This window comes from Leiobunum rupestre, chromosome 9 (assembly GCF_980474605.1).
Source record: "Leiobunum rupestre chromosome 9, qqLeiRupe1.1.hap1, whole genome shotgun sequence".
Taxonomy (NCBI): Eukaryota; Metazoa; Arthropoda; class Arachnida; order Opiliones; family Sclerosomatidae; genus Leiobunum; species Leiobunum rupestre.
The window spans coordinates 6,630,938-6,652,348 of record NC_143392.1 but is presented as its reverse complement, the minus strand read 5'-3'; the positions used below and the strand labels follow the sequence as shown (position 1 = coordinate 6,652,348).

At 34.3% G+C, this 21,411-nt stretch overlaps 2 protein-coding genes across 4 annotated transcripts in view; one reads left to right on the top strand and one right to left on the bottom strand.

The window, feature by feature from the left end:
* The window catches only part of LOC149926390 (serine/threonine-protein phosphatase 2B catalytic subunit 2-like), a 42,560-nt gene extending 31,322 nt beyond the window's left edge, over positions 1-11,238 (bottom strand). Inside the window, exon 1 of one of the 3 annotated variants that reach the window (XM_090159446.1) lies at positions 10,987-11,238. In XM_090159446.1, coding sequence (XP_090015572.1) covers positions 10,987-11,035 — 49 coding nt within the window. In that variant the 5' untranslated portion in view covers positions 11,036-11,238. The remainder of the gene's footprint in view (positions 1-10,986) is intronic. The other 2 variants (XM_090159445.1, XM_090159447.1) reach the window with 2 other exon arrangements.
* Positions 11,239-11,640: 402 nt separating this feature from the next.
* Positions 11,641-20,444, top strand: LOC149926389 (E3 ubiquitin-protein ligase MARCHF6). The gene is made up of 24 exons (XM_090157691.1): positions 11,641-12,180; positions 12,279-12,375; positions 12,438-12,511; positions 12,580-12,796; positions 12,869-13,310; positions 13,373-13,424; positions 13,487-13,770; positions 13,847-14,050; positions 14,114-14,265; positions 14,342-15,020; positions 15,093-15,227; positions 15,302-15,524; positions 15,593-15,728; positions 15,795-15,893; positions 16,850-16,917; positions 17,047-17,133; positions 17,202-17,333; positions 17,405-17,526; positions 17,597-17,718; positions 17,777-18,052; positions 18,120-18,408; positions 18,481-18,761; positions 19,648-19,761; positions 19,825-20,444. The coding sequence occupies exons 1-23, from the start codon at positions 12,159-12,161 to the stop codon at positions 19,748-19,750; spliced, it is 4,296 nt and encodes a 1,431-aa protein (XP_090013817.1). The 5' UTR covers positions 11,641-12,158; the 3' UTR covers positions 19,751-19,761; positions 19,825-20,444.
* The last annotated feature ends 967 nt before the right edge of the window (positions 20,445-21,411 follow it).

The window sequence follows — 21,411 nt, the reverse complement described above, 5'->3', positions numbered from 1 at the left end:
ACAAAGAAACGCTTCATTTGCTTTCGGTACAAAGAAACGCTTCATTTGCTTTCGGTACAAAGAAACGCTTCATTTGCTTTCGGTACAAAGAAACGCTTCATTTGCTTTCGGTACAAAGAAACGCTTCATTTGCTTTCGGTACAAAGAAACGCTTCATTTGCTTTCGGTACAAAGAAACGCTTCATTTGCTTTCGGTACAAAGAAACGCTTCATTTGCTTTCGGTACAAAGAAACGCTTCATTTGCTTTCGGTACAAAGAAACGCTTCATTTGCTTTCGGTACAAAGAAACGCTTCATTTGCTTTCGGTACAAAGAAACGCTTCATTTGCTTTCGGTACAAAGAAACGCTTCATTTGCTTTCGGTACAAAGAAACGCTTCATTTGCTTTCGGTACAAAGAAACGCTTCATTTGCTTTCGGTACAAAGAAACGCTTCATTTGCTTTCGGTACAAAGAAACGCTTCATTTGCTTTCGGTACAAAGAAACGCTTCATTTGCTTTCGGTACAAAGAAACGCTTCATTTGCTTTCGGTACAAAGAAACGCTTCATTTGCTTTCGGTACAAAGAAACGCTTCATTTGCTTTCGGTACAAAGAAACGCTTCATTTGCTTTCGGTACAAAGAAACGCTTCATTTGCTTTCGGTACAAAGAAACGCTTCATTTGCTTTCGGTACAAAGAAACGCTTCATTTGCTTTCGGTACAAAGAAACGCTTCATTTGCTTTCGGTACAAAGAAACGCTTCATTTGCTTTCGGTACAAAGAAACGCTTCATTTGCTTTCGGTACAAAGAAACGCTTCATTTGCTTTCGGTACAAAGAAACGCTTCATTTGCTTTCGGTACAAAGAAACGCTTCATTTGCTTTCGGTACAAAGAAACGCTTCATTTGCTTTCGGTACAAAGAAACGCTTCATTTGCTTTCGGTACAAAGAAACGCTTCATTTGCTTTCGGTACAAAGAAACGCTTCATTTGCTTTCGGTACAAAGAAACGCTTCATTTGCTTTCGGTACAAAGAAACGCTTCATTTGCTTTCGGTACAAAGAAACGCTTCATTTGCTTTCGGTACAAAGAAACGCTTCATTTGCTTTCGGTACAAAGAAACGCTTCATTTGCTTTCGGTACAAAGAAACGCTTCATTTGCTTTCGGTACAAAGAAACGCTTCATTTGCTTTCGGTACAAAGAAACGCTTCATTTGCTTTCGGTACAAAGAAACGCTTCATTTGCTTTCGGTACAAAGAAACGCTTCATTTGCTTTCGGTACAAAGAAACGCTTCATTTGCTTTCGGTACAAAGAAACGCTTCATTTGCTTTCGGTACAAAGAAACGCTTCATTTGCTTTCGGTACAAAGAAACGCTTCATTTGCTTTCGGTACAAAGAAACGCTTCATTTGCTTTCGGTACAAAGAAACGCTTCATTTGCTTTCGGTACAAAGAAACGCTTCATTTGCTTTCGGTACAAAGAAACGCTTCATTTGCTTTCGGTACAAAGAAACGCTTCATTTGCTTTCGGTACAAAGAAACGCTTCATTTGCTTTCGGTACAAAGAAACGCTTCATTTGCTTTCGGTACAAAGAAACGCTTCATTTGCTTTCGGTACAAAGAAACGCTTCATTTGCTTTCGGTACAAAGAAACGCTTCATTTGCTTTCGGTACAAAGAAACGCTTCATTTGCTTTCGGTACAAAGAAACGCTTCATTTGCTTTCGGTACAAAGAAACGCTTCATTTGCTTTCGGTACAAAGAAACGCTTCATTTGCTTTCGGTACAAAGAAACGCTTCATTTGCTTTCGGTACAAAGAAACGCTTCATTTGCTTTCGGTACAAAGAAACGCTTCATTTGCTTTCGGTACAAAGAAACGCTTCATTTGCTTTCGGTACAAAGAAACGCTTCATTTGCTTTCGGTACAAAGAAACGCTTCATTTGCTTTCGGTACAAAGAAACGCTTCATTTGCTTTCGGTACAAAGAAACGCTTCATTTGCTTTCGGTACAAAGAAACGCTTCATTTGCTTTCGGTACAAAGAAACGCTTCATTTGCTTTCGGTACAAAGAAACGCTTCATTTGCTTTCGGTACAAAGAAACGCTTCATTTGCTTTCGGTACAAAGAAACGCTTCATTTGCTTTCGGTACAAAGAAACGCTTCATTTGCTTTCGGTACAAAGAAACGCTTCATTTGCTTTCGGTACAAAGAAACGCTTCATTTGCTTTCGGTACAAAGAAACGCTTCATTTGCTTTCGGTACAAAGAAACGCTTCATTTGCTTTCGGTACAAAGAAACGCTTCATTTGCTTTCGGTACAAAGAAACGCTTCATTTGCTTTCGGCACAAAGAAACGCTTCATTTGCTTTCGGCACAAAGAAACGCTTCATTTGCTTTCGGCACAAAGAAACGCTTCATTTGCTTTCGGCACAAAGAAACGCTTCATTTGCTTTCGGCACAAAGAAACGCTTCATTTGCTTTCGGCACAAAGAAACGCTTCATTTGCTTTCGGCACAAAGAAACGCTTCATTTGCTTTCGGTACAAAGAAACGCTTCATTTGCTTTCGGTACAAAGAAACGCTTCATTTGCTTTCGGTACAAAGAAACGCTTCATTTGCTTTCGGTACAAAGAAACGCTTCATTTACTTTCGGCACAAAGAAACGCTTCATTTGCTTTCGGCACAAAGAAACGCTTCATTTGCTTTCGGCACAAAGAAACGCTTCATTTGCTTTCGGCACAAAGAAACGCTTCATTTGCTTTCGGTACAAAGAAACGCTTCATTTGCTTTCGGCACAAAGAAACGCTTCATTTGCTTTCGGCACAAAGAAACGCTTCATTTGCTTTCGGCACAAAGAAACGCTTCATTTGCTTTCGGTACAAAGAAACGCTTCATTTGCTTTCGGTACAAAGAAACGCTTCATTTGCTTTCGGTACAAAGAAACGCTTCATTTGCTTTCGGTACAAAGAAACGCTTCATTTACTTTCGGCACAAAGAAACGCTTCATTTGCTTTCGGCACAAAGAAACGCTTCATTTGCTTTCGGCACAAAGAAACGCTTCATTTGCTTTCGGCACAAAGAAACGCTTCATTTGCTTTCGGTACAAAGAAACGCTTCATTTGCTTTCGGTACAAAGAAACGCTTCATTTGCTTTCGGTACAAAGAAACGCTTCATTTGCTTTCGGTACAAAGAAACGCTTCATTTGCTTTCGGTACAAAGAAACGCTTCATTTGCTTTCGGTACAAAGAAACGCTTCATTTGCTTTCGGTACAAAGAAACGCTTCATTTGCTTTCGGTACAAAGAAACGCTTCATTTGCTTTCGGTACAAAGAAACGCTTCATTTGCTTTCGGTACAAAGAAACGCTTCATTTGCTTTCGGTACAAAGAAACGCTTCATTTGCTTTCGGCACAAAGAAACGCTTCATTTGCTTTCGGCACAAAGAAACGCTTCATTTACTTTCGGCACAAAGAAACGCTTCATTTACTTTCGGCACAAAGAAACGCATCATTTACTTTCGGCACAAAGAAACGCTTCATTTACTTTCGGCACAAAGAAACGCATCATTTACTTTCGGCACAAAGAAACGCTTCATTTACTTTCGGCACAAAGAAACGCTTCATTTACTTTCGGCACAAAGAAACGCTTCATTTGCTTTCGGCACAAAGAAACGCTTCATTTGCTTTCGGCACAAAGAAACGCTTCATTTGCTTTCGGCACAAAGAAACGCTTCATTTACTTTCGGCACAAAGAAACGCTTCATTTACTTTCGGCACAAAGAAACGCTTCATTTACTTTCGGCACAAAGAAACGCTTCATTTGCTTTCGGCACAAAGAAACGCTTCATTTGCTTTCGGCACAAAGAAACGCTTCATTTGCTTTCGGCACAAAGAAACGCTTCATTTACTTTCGGCACAAAGAAACGCTTCATTTACCTATGTTATTAATAATAATCTTTACGAATATAGATGTACCCTTTGTTTTAAATTAATTTATTCCATTTGAAAAAAATACCAATTGGATAAATCATGCCATTACTTCGATTAAAAATGATCCGCGTTTACACAACCTTGATTAAAAGCGCTAAAATTACTGAATATTTAATGGCGTGCTAAATTCGAAATCTCAGAAATGAATTAACACATTTTCAACAACAAAAACCACGCCATAACAAAGCGACACTGTACGAGCAAAAGTATTCGCTTTGGTATTCGAATGGTAGAACGACGGTAGGTGTTTCAACAGAAAGGTGAAATTAAAAAACACAGAAGCTTCGAATTGTACATTCATTGATTTCTAAACGAGGTACCGCGGAAAGTGCGCGATTGTTCGTAATAAGAGACATCTTCTGCATCTTAATTTCGTATAACAAATTAATTTTAAAGGGAGTAGACACTATATCGAAATATCGCCTTGGTTTTAACATAACCCGCTTCTTAAATAGAAAATAAACGAAGTTTACTTACAGTGCCTTACACTTAAGTTTTTAATTGAAAACAATTAAATTGCCATACGTTATTTAATAATTGTTCTAATTAAAAATTACACACTTTACAATCAGGGTTGGCTAATGTAAATTATAATTTAAATCGTTTTTTTTTGATAAAATCATTGACTTAAATCGCACAATGTATTTCAATAGAGGAAAAAGAGGTTCTTAAATAATTAAAATACATATAAAATCTGAGCGAACTAAAATATTAAATAATTAAATTTAATTAAGATTAGCTAACTGATTAAAGTAAAATAACCGTTAATTATACAGGAAAAAAGTGTCATTAAGACATTAACTGTATAAAATTAATAAATTCCCTAAAATAAAATAAAAACAGGTTTAACTAAAAAAGATTGATTTTTATGACAAAAAATCAAATAAAGTGGCAACCCTGTTTACAAGTAAATGTTTATTTTCTATTACTAATACTTGAACACTTAGGTTTTTTTATTAAATTGCGATAAATTAAAAACTATATAGTTAATGTATTAATTTAATACATTTAAGTATATTAGTAATAGAAAATAAATATAACGTTTACTTGTAATTTTAATTAAAAGCAATTAAATTTAAAAAAATTAAATTAATAATTAAAGTATATTTTAATACACTAATTTCCTGTGGCAAAAATATTAAATTCTTTGATCAACCATAAATACGGTTATTCAATTTAACGTAAAAAATCTGCTTTTATAGAAAATGTATTTAAAAAAAACTTTAATCCGCTATAAATAAAAATTATTGTTATCCATGTTTTAAAAATATACGTTAAAATAAATTAATTGAAATGAAATCAATTTAAAAGTTACTTTTAATATAATGTTATATAAAAACATGGTTTTGTAACTCCACGAAATTATATTTGGCCAAAATACTGCTATTTTAGTTATAAAAATATTAAATATATGATCGTCCTAAAATGATTATCATACATTTCGACAGTAGAGGTCGGGGACGGTTAATCATTATCCATTTTTAAATTGATTTTTTTCGGGGAAAAAATGTAAACAAAAATTTACCGGGTAATATTTCGGAAAATGATTAAAAAACATGTCTTTTTCGGAAAATTTGAGCTTTTTTATCGAAAAAAAACTTCGTTTTTCCGATTAATTTTACAAATTTATCAAAAAATTAATCGGATAATACATAAATATAAATTACTTGATCAAAACATTTTACGAATAATTTTGAGAGCTTTATCTATTGAATAAAAGTTAACCATCCCCGACCCCTATTCGACGGTTTATGGTTTAGTAATTTTAATAAAACTAAAATGTCAAATTTTAGAATCCTATCGCGATTCGTAATATTAAACCGAAATGTTTGTCTAGAAAATTCCTATTCAAGAACTACAAATATTTTTTCCTATTGTGACTCGACTTTCGTTTCAAACAACAATAATATTTATCCATTAAACAAGACAAGAATGTTCCAACGCAAATTAATCTGTAATCAACAAGTGGGTGATGATATAAGAATTTCATCCAAAGGAATGTTTTTGTTGTAGGGCCCGAAAAAGGTAGATGAATAGAGGATCGATTTGGAGTTTTTTTGACGGTCAACAGGAAAAATAAAAACCTTTTTTTTTTACAGAATGGGATAGCTACAGAAAACACGTCCATTTTACGAGATGGAGAATGAAATTACCAATAAAGGGTGATAACTTTTCTGGCGACTGGCTGGTCCACCTCTATCCGTTAGAAATAACATTAAATCACTTTCCATTAGGGTCAAAGAAGCGAGCTTCGTACACGCAAATCTTCGTTTTGACAGTGTTCACTGACTAATGTCATTTCTCAAAGTAATGGCTCTGCGGAGAATTAAGAATTTTCGTTCTAGAGATAATCGTACTTAAGAACGGGACCCATTTTTAAAAGAACTTGTATTTCGAAGTTTCGACGATTCCCTAAGGTGTCCAAGCTAATGTCGATTAAATATCGGGATAAGGAATTTTGTAAACGCGCCCAAAATATGGCGTGCCACTTTGAATAAATACCACGCATAAATACCTTGGCGAGAGCGAGCATAGGTTTGTAATTACAGCCGCGTTTAGAGAGGCGTAGGCCTTAAATTTAGCCTCTCGTTTTTATTATAAAAATTAATCGTGCGATAGATAATATATTCAAAAATAAAACTTAATTAAATCCTAAGTATGTTATATTATATCTTAAAGATATAACTTAAGTATAGAGCGCCAAATATTCTTTTCAAAATTATAGGATATTCTTTTCAAAATTATAGGATATTCTTTTCAAAATTATAGGATATTCTTTTCAAAATTATAGGATATTCTTTTCAAAATTATAGGATATTCTTTTCAAAATTATAGGATATTCTTTTCAAAATTATAGGATATTCTTTTCAAAATTATAGGATATTCTTTTCAAAATTATAGGATATTCTTTTCAAAATTATAGGATATTCTTTTCAAAATTATAGGATATTCTTTTCAAAATTATAGGATATTCTTTTCAAAATTATAGGATATTCTTTTCAAAATTATAGGATATTCTTTTCAAAATTATAGGATATTCTTTTCAAAATTATAGGATATTCTTTTCAAAATTATAGGATATTCTTTTCAAAATTATAGGATATTCTTTTCAAAATTATAGGATATTCTTTTCAAAATTATAGGATATTCTTTTCAAAATTATAGGATATTCTTTTCAAAATTATAGGATATTCTTTTCAAAATTATAGGATATTCTTTTCAAAATTATAGGATATTCTTTTCAAAATTATAGGATATTCTTTTCAAAATTATAGGATATTCTTTTCAAAATTATAGGATATTCTTTTCAAAATTATAGGATATTCTTTTCAAAATTATAGGATATTCTTTTCAAAATTATAGGATATTCTTTTCAAAATTATAGGATATTCTTTTCAAAATTATAGGATATTCTTTTCAAAATTATAGGATATTCTTTTCAAAATTATAGGATATTCTTTTCAAAATTATAGGATATTCTTTTCAAAATTATAGGATATTCTTTTCAAAATTATAGGATATTCTTTTCAAAATTATAGGATATTCTTTTCAAAATTATAGGATATTCTTTTCAAAATTATAGGATATTCTTTTCAAAATTATAGGATATTCTTTTCAAAATTATAGGATATTCTTTTCAAAATTATAGGATATTCTTTTCAAAATTATAGGATATTCTTTTCAAAATTATAGGATATTCTTTTCAAAATTATAGGATATTCTTTTCAAAATTATAGGATATTCTTTTCAAAATTATAGGATATTCTTTTCAAAATTATAGGATATTCTTTTCAAAATTATAGGATATTCTTTTCAAAATTATAGGATATTCTTTTCAAAATTATAGGATATTCTTTTCAAAATTATAGGATATTCTTTTCAAAATTATAGGATATTCTTTTCAAAATTATAGGATATTCTTTTCAAAATTATAGGATATTCTTTTCAAAATTATAGGATATTCTTTTCAAAATTATAGGATATTCTTTTCAAAATTATAGGATATTCTTTTCAAAATTATAGGATATTCTTTTCAAAATTATAGGATATTCTTTTCAAAATTATAGGATATTCTTTTCAAAATTATAGGATATTCTTTTCAAAATTATAGGATATTCCGATTAAATATATTAGAATGCAAATTCCGGGTTTCCGATTAAACGTAAAAATATAAATTCCGGGCTTCCGATTAAACGTAAAAATATAAATTCCGGGCTTCCGATTAAACGTAAAAATATAAATTCCGGGCTTCCGATTAAACGTAAAAATATAAATTCCGGGCTTCCGATTAAACGTAAAAATATAAATTCCGGGCTTCCGATTAAACGTAAAAATATAAATTCCGGGCTTCCGATTAAACGTAAAAATATAAATTCCGGGCTTCCGATTAAACGTAAAAATATAAATTCCCGGCTTCCGATTAAACGTAAAAATATAAATTCCCGGCTTCCGATTAAACGTAAAAATATAAATTCCCGGCTTCCGATTAAACGTAAAAATATAAGTTCCCGGCTTCCGATTAAACGTAAAAATATAAATTCCGGGCTTCCGATTAAACGTAAAAATATAAATTCCGGGCTTCCGATTAAACGTAAAAATATAAATTCCGGGCTTCCGATTAAACGTAAAAATATAAATTCCGGGCTTCCGATTAAACGTAAAAATATAAATTCCGGGCTTCCGATTAAACGTAAAAATATAAATTCCCGGCTTCCGATTAAACGTAAGAATTTAGATCCTAGATTTTTACGGTCTATCTCCAATGTAAAATCAACAAATGATGGGAATTGATAACCTGGGTTTTCGCAAAGAAATAAAAATCCAAGTATAGGAGAAGAAAATCGTAAAGGTTTTTTCTTTCTTTAGGCCCTCACCGGTGAAAGAAAAAATCTAATGAATAATGCAAAGCGTTATACAGCTATAGGCCTCATTCTTAGCAAACCTCCCCTTTTGGCTTGATGATGAAGAAAAAAATTGTCAGCGAGCTCGAACCGGCGATATATCGTTGGGCAATACAAAATAATCATACACGTTTATAAGGCTAACAATTATAGTTAACGTGTCAACAAAAGTAAATAAAATATGCGAGAGTTGGTGTCGTGATTGGAAAATATTATATTCCGGGCTAATCTGGTAGACAAATACACTGGAATTTCGTAAATGAATAAAAAATTAACCTACAAAGAGGGAGGAAGGTGGGGGGGGGAGTGAAATGAGACGGAAAATGGGTCTCTGTATTAACCCGTCCGAAATTGATCCAGTGAGGGTCTATAATGTTAATTACGGTGTTAATTAAAAGCAACACAAAGATCGGCGGGCGGTGTTAAGGGATTTAGTTGTGAGCGCGAGTGGAGGGAGGGGTGAAAAATACCCCCTCTCTGCATACCCCCTCCCCTGGGGAAGACCAAAAATCCAAGACTCTTTTTCAATATTAAATGGATCATTTTGCGTGGCCGGGCTATTAAAAATCAACGGGGATTTGGCGCCTTGTCCAAGGCCGCCAAATTAGAATACGACCAACCAAGGCCTTTTAAGGGGTCGTGGGTGGTTGAGGGGTGGGGGTGTTCGGGGAGGAAATATTAAATGGCCGGCCTTTAATTCTATGGCCGTTTACAGAGAGCGCACGAGCTAGGCGAGAAAATGGTCAAGTGGGTCGAGTTCGCACTGGGAGCAATCAAAACCACCCCCCTCCCTCCCTCCCTCCCTCCCTCTTTCCTAGAGAAAATTCCGCTCGATTTTTACCCCTTTTCGCTAATTTGTTGGCCCGTCTCTGGGGTAAAAGGCACTCGTTATCTCTTCTTGTTAGTTAAAGCTAAAAGGTTCCAGTTTTCTGGAGTAATTAAATGGATTAGAGAGAAGACAACTGCCACTAGAATAAAGATAAACTATACAGAAACGTATAGAAAAAAATTTACGCGTTCTAGCCCCGGGGAAGCTGAGAAATTTGACCCTTACCGATAAAGAAGGCTGCAATTAACGTAAGCGTTGCAAATGACCCAGAAGAAGAGAGAGAGAGAGAGAGATAATTTTTGGGCAACTCAAAATCTCATATAACCTGTCTTGTATAGATCAAGACCCACTGACACAGTTAACTAAATGAAATACGGTACCGATAAGGGGGAAAAACCATTTAGGAAATTCATAAATTCCCCCAATTTATAATTTGCTAAGCCCTAATTTGGCGCCTTTCAAAATTAAAACCATAGCGCTAAAACGAACGCCGATGCCTCCACCGAAAATTAAAAAGGTTTTGAGGTGTATTGCGGGTCGAACACTTCTACAGGCGCCAGTAGACCAAAGTAAAAAGATGGAAATCTGGAATTTGATCTCTGAAGGAATTCGGGTGATAAGAATATTTACGAGAATGCCAAATCAACAAAATGAATGTTTACAAGCGTTAAACTCCCCATAACGAATGGTTTTTCACGTTTAGTAATTCAATGGTTCAATCCAGAGATAATGGCTTAAAAATTAATAATCTTAGGCGAAATACCGGTATAAAAATATCTACCATTTAAAGGTTATCGCGTACGAGCTTATCTTTCTTATACTTTTTGCGCATAAATAAAGCGAAATCCCGATTTGTTTGGACAGTAACTCGGTGGTCAGTTAGAGGTATTTTAAAAGGGTTTTCGGAGTTAATTTGGTGCGAATGACTGGCTTGAGTTAAGTTAGGCCTTGTGTAACACTAGTCAAGCCCTAATCTAGGCCTGTGCTTGTAGTAAAGGAATGTAGGTCCGGTACATTCTGAAATACAGGCTTCTTATTAGGTCAGCACGAGATTTTTGGCTAGGGCCCCGTTCGCGGCGCTTGCGAGTGAAAAAAATCAAAGTTCAGAGTGCGTTTTTGTTAAGCACCATGTATTATATCCACTGAATGTTGTAAATACCAAAGTAATTGAAGAATAATAGTTAAGCCTTGTCTAAATTTAACATAAAATGGCGGAGAGGGATAGGAAAAGAGCGGAAAGTAGAAAAGCGCGGAGCGAAAAATGTCTCAAATTTAAAGCCGAAACTTACTTTTGACTACGCGTTCCGTCGTGGACAGCTTGGTATTATTCGCTGACATTTCTAGGGTTAATTCGATTTACCTTACAACATACATAAACGGATGGATTGTCAAACTAAGTTGACGAAGGATCATGTAATACAATACTCAAGCTACCACAAATGGCGTAAACAAATTTCTGATAGCAACCTGCATTGCGCATAATATTTCGCGCACAAGCCTCGACCAATCTCCAGCGGAACCGAGCGAAGTTTACTGCTGAGAAAACGCCCGATTCTGAAGCCGGTCATTGGTTGAATGGCTTTTCGGTATGGGTGCCCCTGTGGTGCGCCCATTTTTTACCCTGGATATTTAATTATTTAGACCTAATATCGCGTTGTTTTCCATATAAAAAACCAATAGAGTAAAAAACGGAATGGTTTCCAATGCCAAATAAAATTACGCTTTTTTATTCTGCATGTTTAGATCTACTAAATTTAAAAACGCTCTTTTTTTTAACTCACTCGCGTCTAGAAACGCACTTTTGCGAATGTTGTTTGATTTAACTATGTTTTAATCTATTTGTCTTTAGTGTTTTAATAACACCTTAGCCGTACAAAATTGCTTAAATTCGTCTTTTATAAATTGAAACGTTTTACGGATATTTATAATCCGCTTAGCGGATTCCGCTATAATTTGGAAAACGACGTTTCGCGTAAATATAGCATGCTGCCAGAATTGTTTAATTTACTGCCCGGTTTTTCATAAATTAAATCCGGATAATGTACGCGAATCGCGCACGTACGGGAGAATCGAAGATGGCCATCTCCAAGAGTTGGGTTTTTCCGTAAAGTACTGTTTACTTTGAAATGAATTAAAAAATAATTTATTAACAACGCTATGAAGTTACATAATTAACATTGCTTAAAATAATTTTTTTCAACATTTTATTAAGTCTTGCGAAGATATTTACAATTTGAAAAGATATAGTTTAGTTTTATTTTAATTATCAGATTTAGCCCTGACAGTGTTAGCCCTTGGCAGTAAATCAGTACAAATGTCCTTGCTAATGTTTTGAGGATACTTGCCTATTACGTAGACAATTTGGAGTATGAAGTGAAAATAGTCAATAGTGTGTGCTATGAACTTAAAAATTGGAGTACATTTCAAAGTTATTTGATAGACTACTTTAAATAAAAGCATAATGGAGGAATCCCAGCAACAGGGTTTGTACAAGTTTTTAAATCTAATAAAAATTCTTATGTTTTAATCAGTTTTCATTGTAATTTAAAGTTTTTCATAATTGATACATTTTTTATTACAGATATTTGTAGAGTATGTAGATCCGAAGCTACACCCGACAAACCACTGTATCATCCATGTATTTGCACTGGAAGTATAAAATATATTCATCAAGATTGGTAAGTGAAAGAAATGTTTAAAAACTTGTTTGAATGAAGATTAATTCATTATATTATTTCAGTCTTGTACTATGGCTGAAATACAGTCGCAAAGAATATTGCGAGCTTTGCAATCATCGGTTTGCATTTATGCCAAGTATGCCTTTTTTATATTTCCTGATAGAAGTCGTAAAAAGGTGAACTAAGATTGTATGTTTTTGGCAGTTTATTCACCAGACATGCCAAAACGCTTGCCAATCAAAGATATATTAAGCGGATTGATCAGTAGTTTGGGGACAGCTGTACGATATTGGCTTCACTACACCTTAGTAGCTTCTGCTTGGCTGTTAGTCGTCCCTCTTACCGCGTGCCGAATTCATCGATGCCTTTTTACAGGCTCAGTCAGTTCTTATTTGACACTGCCTCTAGACATGCTTTCGGCGTAGGTTTCATATTATACCTAAATTATTTTCAAAATATTCAAATTTAAAAGCATTTTTTGGTGATGTTTCAGTGAAAATTTGTTAGCAGATAGCTTCTATGGTTGCTGCGTCGTAACATGTACTCTATGTACATTCATTAGCTTAGTGTGGCTACGTGAACAAATACTACACGGAGGGGGCCCAGATTGGCTGGACCAGGATAATAACAACAATATCAATGCTCAGCAACAGCAGAATCAAGGAGTGGCTGCGGCTAATCAACCCGCTCTAGACCTTGACGGTGATGCGGATGACGAAGCTGAAGATGAAGCTGCGATTGCTGAAGTTGAACCGGGAGAGTTGCCTGCAGGAGGTGTGGGTCATAATGAAGCCCAAATGGAAAATGAAAATCCAATGGATGGAAACAACGTTGCTCAAGATGACAACAACTGGAACCCCATTGAATGGGACAGAGCAGCTGAAGAATTAACCTGGGAAAGACTTTTGGGGCTCGATGGCTCTTTAATATTTCTGGTATCTATCTCTGTATAAGCCTTTTACAATTTTACCTTGACTTAAATACAATATTTTTATAGGAACATGTGTTTTGGGTGGTTTCATTAAACACTTTTTTTATACTGGTGTTTGGTAAGAATTGGAAATTTTTCAAATGTAAATTGATTATTGGTAATTTTACGTTTCTTTTTTAGCATTCTGCCCGTATCATATTGGTCATTTCACATTGATTGGGTTGAAACTGAAAGAATATGTGGTTGCTGTACAATTTGAGGGTTTATTGACTACACTATGTGGATATGTTGTAATTGGAATGGTTCTGGTCATTTTACACTTACTGGCCTCGCTAGTTCGACTTAAGAAAACCAAAAGGCTCTTGGGCCTGTGCTATATTGTCGTGAAGGTGTCCCTTTTATCCGTTGTGGAAATTGGTCTTTTTCCATTGGTTTGTGGATGGTGGCTTGATATTTGTTCTCTGGTAGGTATTATCCTTTTTATTTTGTTAATTAACGTTATTTCTTTTCAAATTAAATATATATATTGTTACGAAACAGAAAATGTTAGATGCAAAACTAGCAGATAGAGAGGAAAGTTTCAAAATGGCACCAGGAACTTTCTTCTTTCTTCGCTGGCTTGTGGGGATGGTTTACGTTTTCCAATTTGCTTCCTTTATTCTACTCTTGCGTGAAGTTCTACGACCAGGTGTTCTTTGGTTTCTGAGAAACTTGAACGATCCAGATTTCAGCCCTATTCAAGAGGTATTTCATATTTTACTATACTCTATCAATTGGACATGCTGGATTAATAATTTATCATGTTAGATGATTCACTTACCAATTCTAAGACACATCAGAAGATTCTTGGCATCTCTAGTTATTTTTGGCACTACTGTTTTATTGATGGTTTGGCTGCCTGTAATACTTATTGAAAAAGTATTACCCGGTTTCTTGCCATACAATGTCGTGCTCTCGAGGCAAGTTTGAGCACTGTGGAAACTATATGTAAACATGATGTCTAACAGTATATTTGTTTCTCAATTTGCTACCCAGTAGTGATGCACCGGTTGGGGAGTTCTCTTTGGAACTTGTCTTGCTACAAGTTATCCTTCCTGCCCTCTTGGAACAAGGTCAAACAAGGCAATGGTTGAAGTCTTTAGTCAGAGCGTGGTGCATCGCTGTCTCTTACGTTTTGGATTTGCGATCTTACCTTCTGGGAGATGAAGTGCTGAAAACTGAAATTCAAGATGCAGTTCCTGTAGATAATAACGAGGAACTTGAAGATTTAGCTGTTGAAGAAGAGGAGCAAGTACTTTTACCAAATGATGCGCAACCCGATGAACCTGCAGAAGTTGCTCCTGTAGCTGGCGATGGAATGAGACTCGATCTAGCTGCCGCTCATCAAGCATTAGTCCAAGGAGGAGCGGCGACCCCAACGGGATTTCAACCTTACAGATGTCCCAGTTTCTTTCTTCTCCGCATAGTAGCATTAATTTTAATCATATATTTAAGTCTGGTCATTGCTAGCTTGGCAATGTTAACCATACCTGTCTTTTTGGGTCGTAAACTAATGTCCCTATGGATGGGCTCCACTAAAGTTCACGAGCTATACACTGCAGCCTGCGGACTTTACGCTTGTTGGCTGTTTTTACGTTGCGTATCAGTCTTGTGTAACTGGTTCCCTAAAGGCTGGAATGCTATTCTCAGCAAGGTTGTAGAGTGGGTAACTATTGTAAGTTCAGTAACTTAATTTAATTTGTTTTTTTGTTTTTTCATTGCGCTAATTTCGTTTTTTCCCATTAAGATGACTAAATCTGTTCTGGCATTATCGGTTTTGCTGGGGCTTTTACCTCTTTTGATGGGTCTACTTGTTGATGTTGTTTTTATTGTTCCTCTAAGAGTTCCGTTAAACCAAACCCCAATTATTTACCTTTGGCAAGTAAGTATTTTTTTTAAAATTGATTCACTTAGCATTGTATTTTACTAATATTGTTTTTTTTTTTACCACGCAAGGATTGGGCTCTCGGAGTACTTCACACCAAAATAGTGTGTGCAGTCACTTTGATGGGCCCCAATTGGTGGCTGAAAAGAATTATAGAGCAAGTTTACCATGATGGGATTCGTCAGATCAACTTAAAACTTATTCTTATTGATTTGTCCGTTCCTGTTGTTACCGTATTAGGCCTAGCATTGGCTGTTCCTTACATATTAGCAGTCAATGTTCTCCCAATGCTTGGTAAGCGATACCTTTAAATGTTGTTTTTGGTACTTTTGCGATTTCGGGATAATTTATTTTGACCTTAGGGGTGTCAGAGAGCGTTGAAAGTGTAGCCTTAAGAAGTATTTATCCTTCCATGGTGGCTGCATTCTGTTTCATAGCCGTAGTAGTCTTTCAAATTCGGCAGTTTTGTCGATTATATGAACATATAAGAAATGACAAGTAAGTGGAAAGGTTTTTGCTAATTCGATAAATAAATTTTATTTAACTTTGTTTTGTTAAACCCAGGTATTTGGTTGGAAAGAGACTGGTCAATTATGAGCACAAACGCTTCACTAATGCGCAAGCTGCACAACCACAGCCAAATATTCAACAAGAGCATTTTCAGTGAAAATCTAAAAAAAATAAAAAAGTCGAACTGAATGTGTAGAAAAGAAAACTGAGACATTTTGGTCTTCCTACATAGAGAAACAATTTAGTCAACACTGAGAAATCGAGACAAAAGACCTATACGTCTAAGAGTTTTGCGAAAGGTGATACATCTTGAGGTTTACAACCAAAAGTGAATTTGAAGTTTAAAGTCTCGTTTCAATTTCCTTCCATGACTATCATTGGTGGGTGTTGAAGAAAAAAATGTACATAAAAACTAAGAGAAATATTGTGTGCTTTATTATAAATTTTTAAAAAATGTGAAAAAGATTATCCTCCTTCCTACTTTAATACTTTAACCTGTTCGCTAATTCTGGCAGTGAATTAAATGTAACAGATATAAAGATATAGTACGAAAGCCGTAATTTCCTAATTTAATTTTTTGATTAATTAAGCGTTAAATAGTTTTAACTGCTAAAATTAAGTTTTGCTGGTGTTTTTATCTCCAAAATCCCAGATATATAAAGTTTAATACCATAAATAAAGGTATGTAAATGTTTTGGTAAAATTGATATAACTTTATTTGAATGTTTTAGAATGAATAAATTTATAAGCATGCTATACTGATTTCAAAACCAGGTATGCTCCTAAATTAAAATTAAAAAATTTGGCAATACTTAGGAAGCTGGGGCAAAATCTATAATTTATCTATTTATTATAGGCATATTATCAAAATTGTATGTTTATGCCTGGGTAGGCAGGTTTATAAATCTGTATATGCGAAACTCGATTTGCATGGTTTTGGAACTACAGCAGCAATTTGGACTTAATAAACCAGAAACGCGCAGAGTTCTGATTGGTCCCAGTTTTGACGTCATCAGCTTTAACCAATAGCTTTGGGCCTAGTGAGGCACAAAGAATACACATTTGGACTAGCGCTTATGGTCACAATCACTATTTTGTCTGGTCGTTAGTTTAGTGTGTGGTCATTGCAATTATTTTTGCAAAATTGCCATTCAATCTCAGCAAGTCCGTGATCCAAGTGAGTGATTTTGCTGCGCTAATTTTTGGAAATTTATCCGTTTGTTAACAGCTTTCGTAAAACGTTTAGTTTGATTACAGGGTTGTACAAAATTTCAGTTAATCGTGCTTATATTTATGATAAAATATTAAAACATGCAATGGTATCAAGGCCCAATTCATTCTGCAATAGCGGAAGCGAAAATTGCCAAAAAAATATTCTTGGTTTTCATTGAAGGTAAACTTTAATGATGTGTACGTTACACATAAAATTAAAATTAATATTAAACCCCCAATGACTAATAGGTGATGATAAAGCTTCAAAGTTTATGGCAGAGTCTTTTGATGCTGATGAAATAAGTGAAACTCTGAAGAATGATTGCGTTGCTATTAAACTACAGACAAACAGTGATCAGTTCAAACAGTTTTCTCAAATATGTAAGTTTATTACATTGTTTTATGTTTTTGTTTTACAGAGTGACAAACTAAATAACTATTATCGCAATTAGATCCGGTTGTTGTAGTCCCATCATCATTTTTTATATCATTTGATGATGGAATTCCGTTGGAAGTTGTTGGAGGAAAACAGACTGTAGCGGAATTTAAGGACAAAATTGACAAAACCTTAATAGTTAGTGTCAATATCTTCATATTAATTAGTGTAAGTGGATTGAGTGGTCTTAAAATTTATTAAATTTCAGCTTCATAAAAACAAAGTGTCTAAATTTGAAGAAACAAATAGTCAACCCTCAAGTAGTGTTCACGAAAGTGATGCTTTGGCTAGCAACAGTGATGCAACTGAAATAAATGATAAAGTTGAGAGGTATATGATTCCTAATTTCCTCTGGTTTTTCTTTTAAAACAAAATGTGCGTGTTTCAGAGCCAAGCAGTTGATTGAAGAGAGGCGAGCTCAAAAAGCTAAAGAGCAACAAGATGAAGAAATAAGGAAAGAAGTCGAAAAGAGGCGAGTGGGTAAAGAATTGCAAAAGTTCAAGGAAGAACAACAGAAAAAGGAGTTGCTAAGTTGGGCTCAGGAACGACAGAAGGAGAAGCAAGAAGACAAATTGGCCCGTGAAAGAATCAAAGCTCAGATTGCCCAGGATAGAGCTGATAGAGCCGCTCGATATCAGAACAGTACAGCTCCTACTCCAGAATGGTATTACTAAGCCTTTTAAGCCTAACCTTTTAATTTTTGTAAGTTTAAAAGTAAAATTTCTTGTTAGCGCTGAACCAGCCACGAGACCAGCTGAATTCTCAGCACCTCCATCTTCAAGCAACAGTAATCATTGCCGTATTCAGTTTCGTTTACCTGACGCTGCGACCAGAACTTACGAATTTGAAGCCAATGATAAAATGAATTCCATTTTTGGCTACGTACAAAGAGTTATTGGCTATTCCAATGTTACCCTTGCCACGACATTCCCCAGAAGACAGTTTACCAAGAAAGCAAATGGCAGCAGCACTCTGAGGGAATTGGAATTAACTCCATCGGCTGTTTTAATTATAATTCCCGTAATTTTTCACTTGTTCGGTGTTCTGTTGCTCGTGCTTTTTTTTATGTAGAACTTAAATATTTTTAAACAGAATAGCAGTATTCCGGGAACTAGCCTATCTACGGGTGGAGGAGCTGGCGGTATCTTCTCCATTATCTACACACTTCTGACGCCTTTATTCCTAATTTGGAATTTCATGATCTCTTTTTTTGGACGTGGAAATGCTAGAGGACCTAATCCTTCTGTTCCAGCCCAATCTGCGTCCACCCCAAGAAATATAACACCCGAAGCGTCATCCACGTCAAGACCTAGTGGAGCTGAAGGTGGCAGAGCATCAAACTCTGGATCGGGCAGTAATAGCCCATCCTCTCAGTAAGTTCATTTTATTTTCACGGTAGGTTCCAGTCTTGAATGCCAAAAAACATAAGCTACCCCACTTATTACAGCGCTCTCGGCAATTCTATTATTAAATTTCTCTATCCTATATTTTATATATATACTTAACCACTTTTCTCAAAACAAGGATTATAAAAATTGGGACCATGTAAAAAACACCTTATAACAGGGTTGCCACACGTCGGGGAAATCAGGGAATTTAAAAATTGGCCTTAAAAGTCCGGGAATTTTAAGAATTTGTAAAAATTGAGGGAAAAGTCAGGGAATTTATATTTTATCATGGCACTTTTTGAAGGTAAGTTTATTCTAGATCTATGACAAATTCTATGATAATCATTTATTCCCTTGAAAGTTTGGCTATTTTTTTCAACATTGCAATAACCTTTTCACTGAAATATAAGTTAAATTTAATTTCTGATAAAAGTAAATAATGAAATAAAAATTTTGGGCTTAAAATCAGGGAAAATCTCTTAAAACGGTCAGGGAATAGTCAGGGCATTTGAATCTCAAAATTTTGTGGCAACACTACAAAAATTGTGGGTAAAATACTTGTGGGATAAAAGAAAGGTTATAAAAGGTATTGCAAAAATGTTTTTAGCTAATTGTACACAGGTGTACTCTGAGATTAATGCCTGCATGAGAATTGCACATGTAAAGTTAAATATGAGCTCTGTAATGTTGAGAAAAACATTATTATTTTATGGAAACCTATTTACTTTTCACTTTTTTTTTACAATTTTTTTAATGAAATTTGTTTATCATATGTATATTTTTTAATTTTGACATGGAAGCCATACCTTATACTATATTGTCATTACTTCTTATCAAGATATTACAAGCTAATCTCTTTAATTTACGAAAGCTACAGTCGCCAGGAAGGAAATATACATCGCTTAGCTAATGAAAGTCAAGATGATGATGATGAGAACAACACGTGGAATGGTAACTCAACTCAGCAACTTTGATAATTCTCTAGGTACACTCTTTCTTTTCTTAATTGTTATGGTAATAAAGTCTAATTATTAAACTTTAATTTTAGATATCTGGTTCTACAAAATGTTCACTATATTGCACTTTGTTGGTCCCACTAATATTGAATAAAATATTGTATATATTTATCAACACTCATGTTATATAAAAATTGAGTGAAATTATCGATTAAGTTGCATTTAATTCTTCAGTCTTATCCAAGTTTAAGGATTACTTTACTATAGCCTCTCCTACAATAACAGGGTTGCCACAAAATTTTGAGATTCCAATTCCCTGACCATTTTCAGAGATTTTCCCAGACTTTTAAGTTTTATTTTAAATTTTACTTTTATCAGAAGTTAATAAATTTAAACAGACTTATATTTCGGTAAAAACGTTTTTAAAATGTTGAAAAAATTATCCAAACTTTCAAGGAAATAAATGATTATCATATAATTTGTCATAGAAATAGAGTAAAATTACTTCCAAAAAGTGTCAATATAAAACTTAATTCCATGAATTCTTAAAATTCCCTGACGTGTGGCAACACAGAATAAGTCCCTTTCTTCAGCAATTCTTCCCCTATCTGGTTAAAGGAGGCGATTGTGTATTGTTACCAGCGCCATCTATTGTTGATAAATAGAAGTTATGAAAAAATAAGAAAACAATGGAGGGTTGATTATTAATAATATTTACTTCATTTATAACTTAGAAAATATTTATATTTTCAATAAATATTTATTAAAACATATGGTTATCTTTATTCAATGTAAATTGCCCTCCCTCGTAATAATGATATGAGGGCAAATCTGGGAAAAGAAAGACTTGACTTATGGGTGCCTTTTGAATGCTTCGGTAATCCAACCTGCTGAAGTTGAATAACCCTGGTCTTGGAAATTAAGCATATTCCTATTAAAAGTATGTTAGGCAGGGCCGTAGCTAGAGAAAATGGCGCCAGGGGGGAGCTGCAATTTTGGCGCCCCTAATATAATAATATGGACCAATTTTGGTGCCCCTACACCCTATCGGGGGGGGGGGGGGGCGACCGCCCAGCCCTAGCTACGGCGCTGATGTTAGGTACACAATTTTGATGCAATGTATTGAGATAAAATATACCTTTTCTGAAAGACTTTTAAAGTCACTTTTTATTAAACTTTCACAAATAATTATTTGACAAAAAATGGCGTAATACAGAAGTTTGGTATTTCAAATAGAATTCATACTTTTCAGTTTACAGAAAAAACTCAGAGCCAGAAATATCATAAAAATTACAATACTTGTACTAATTGACAGATAGATTGAAAAATGACGTAGAGTATATAGAGGAAAATGACAGCTAAGATATTTGTTTACGACTTGCTTATTTGGTTATAGGCAATGATATGTTATTTTTAGCTTCAAATTATTTGAAATAGAAATTTGGTCCTTGATTATGAGTATCCTTTTACATTTTTAAAAAGACACGCATTTTAGGGACTTATTTCTGTGTATATTTTTACTGACCCAATTGAAATATTTTTAACTTATTTGTTACTGATTGTTCTATTTCGTTTTCTAAAAGATTTTGAAAAAAACATTTCTGCATAGTTTAAAATTTTCAATTATCATTTTATACTTTATTTATCCTACTTGGGCAATGTTATAAGGTTTTGTTTCT

What these genes read in the sequence shown, in the direction of transcription:
- LOC149926389 (XM_090157691.1), top strand. Translation starts at nt 12,159, where the DNA reads ATGGAGGAATCCCAGCAACAGG. An exon ending in TTGTAGAGTGGGTAACTATT is followed by an intron (nt 15,021 to 15,092) that starts GTAAGTTCAGTA and finishes TTTCCCATTAAG; the next exon opens with ATGACTAAATCTGTTCTGGC. An exon ending in CTGTTTTAATTATAATTCCC is followed by an intron (nt 18,409 to 18,480) that starts GTAATTTTTCAC and finishes ATTTTTAAACAG; the next exon opens with AATAGCAGTATTCCGGGAAC.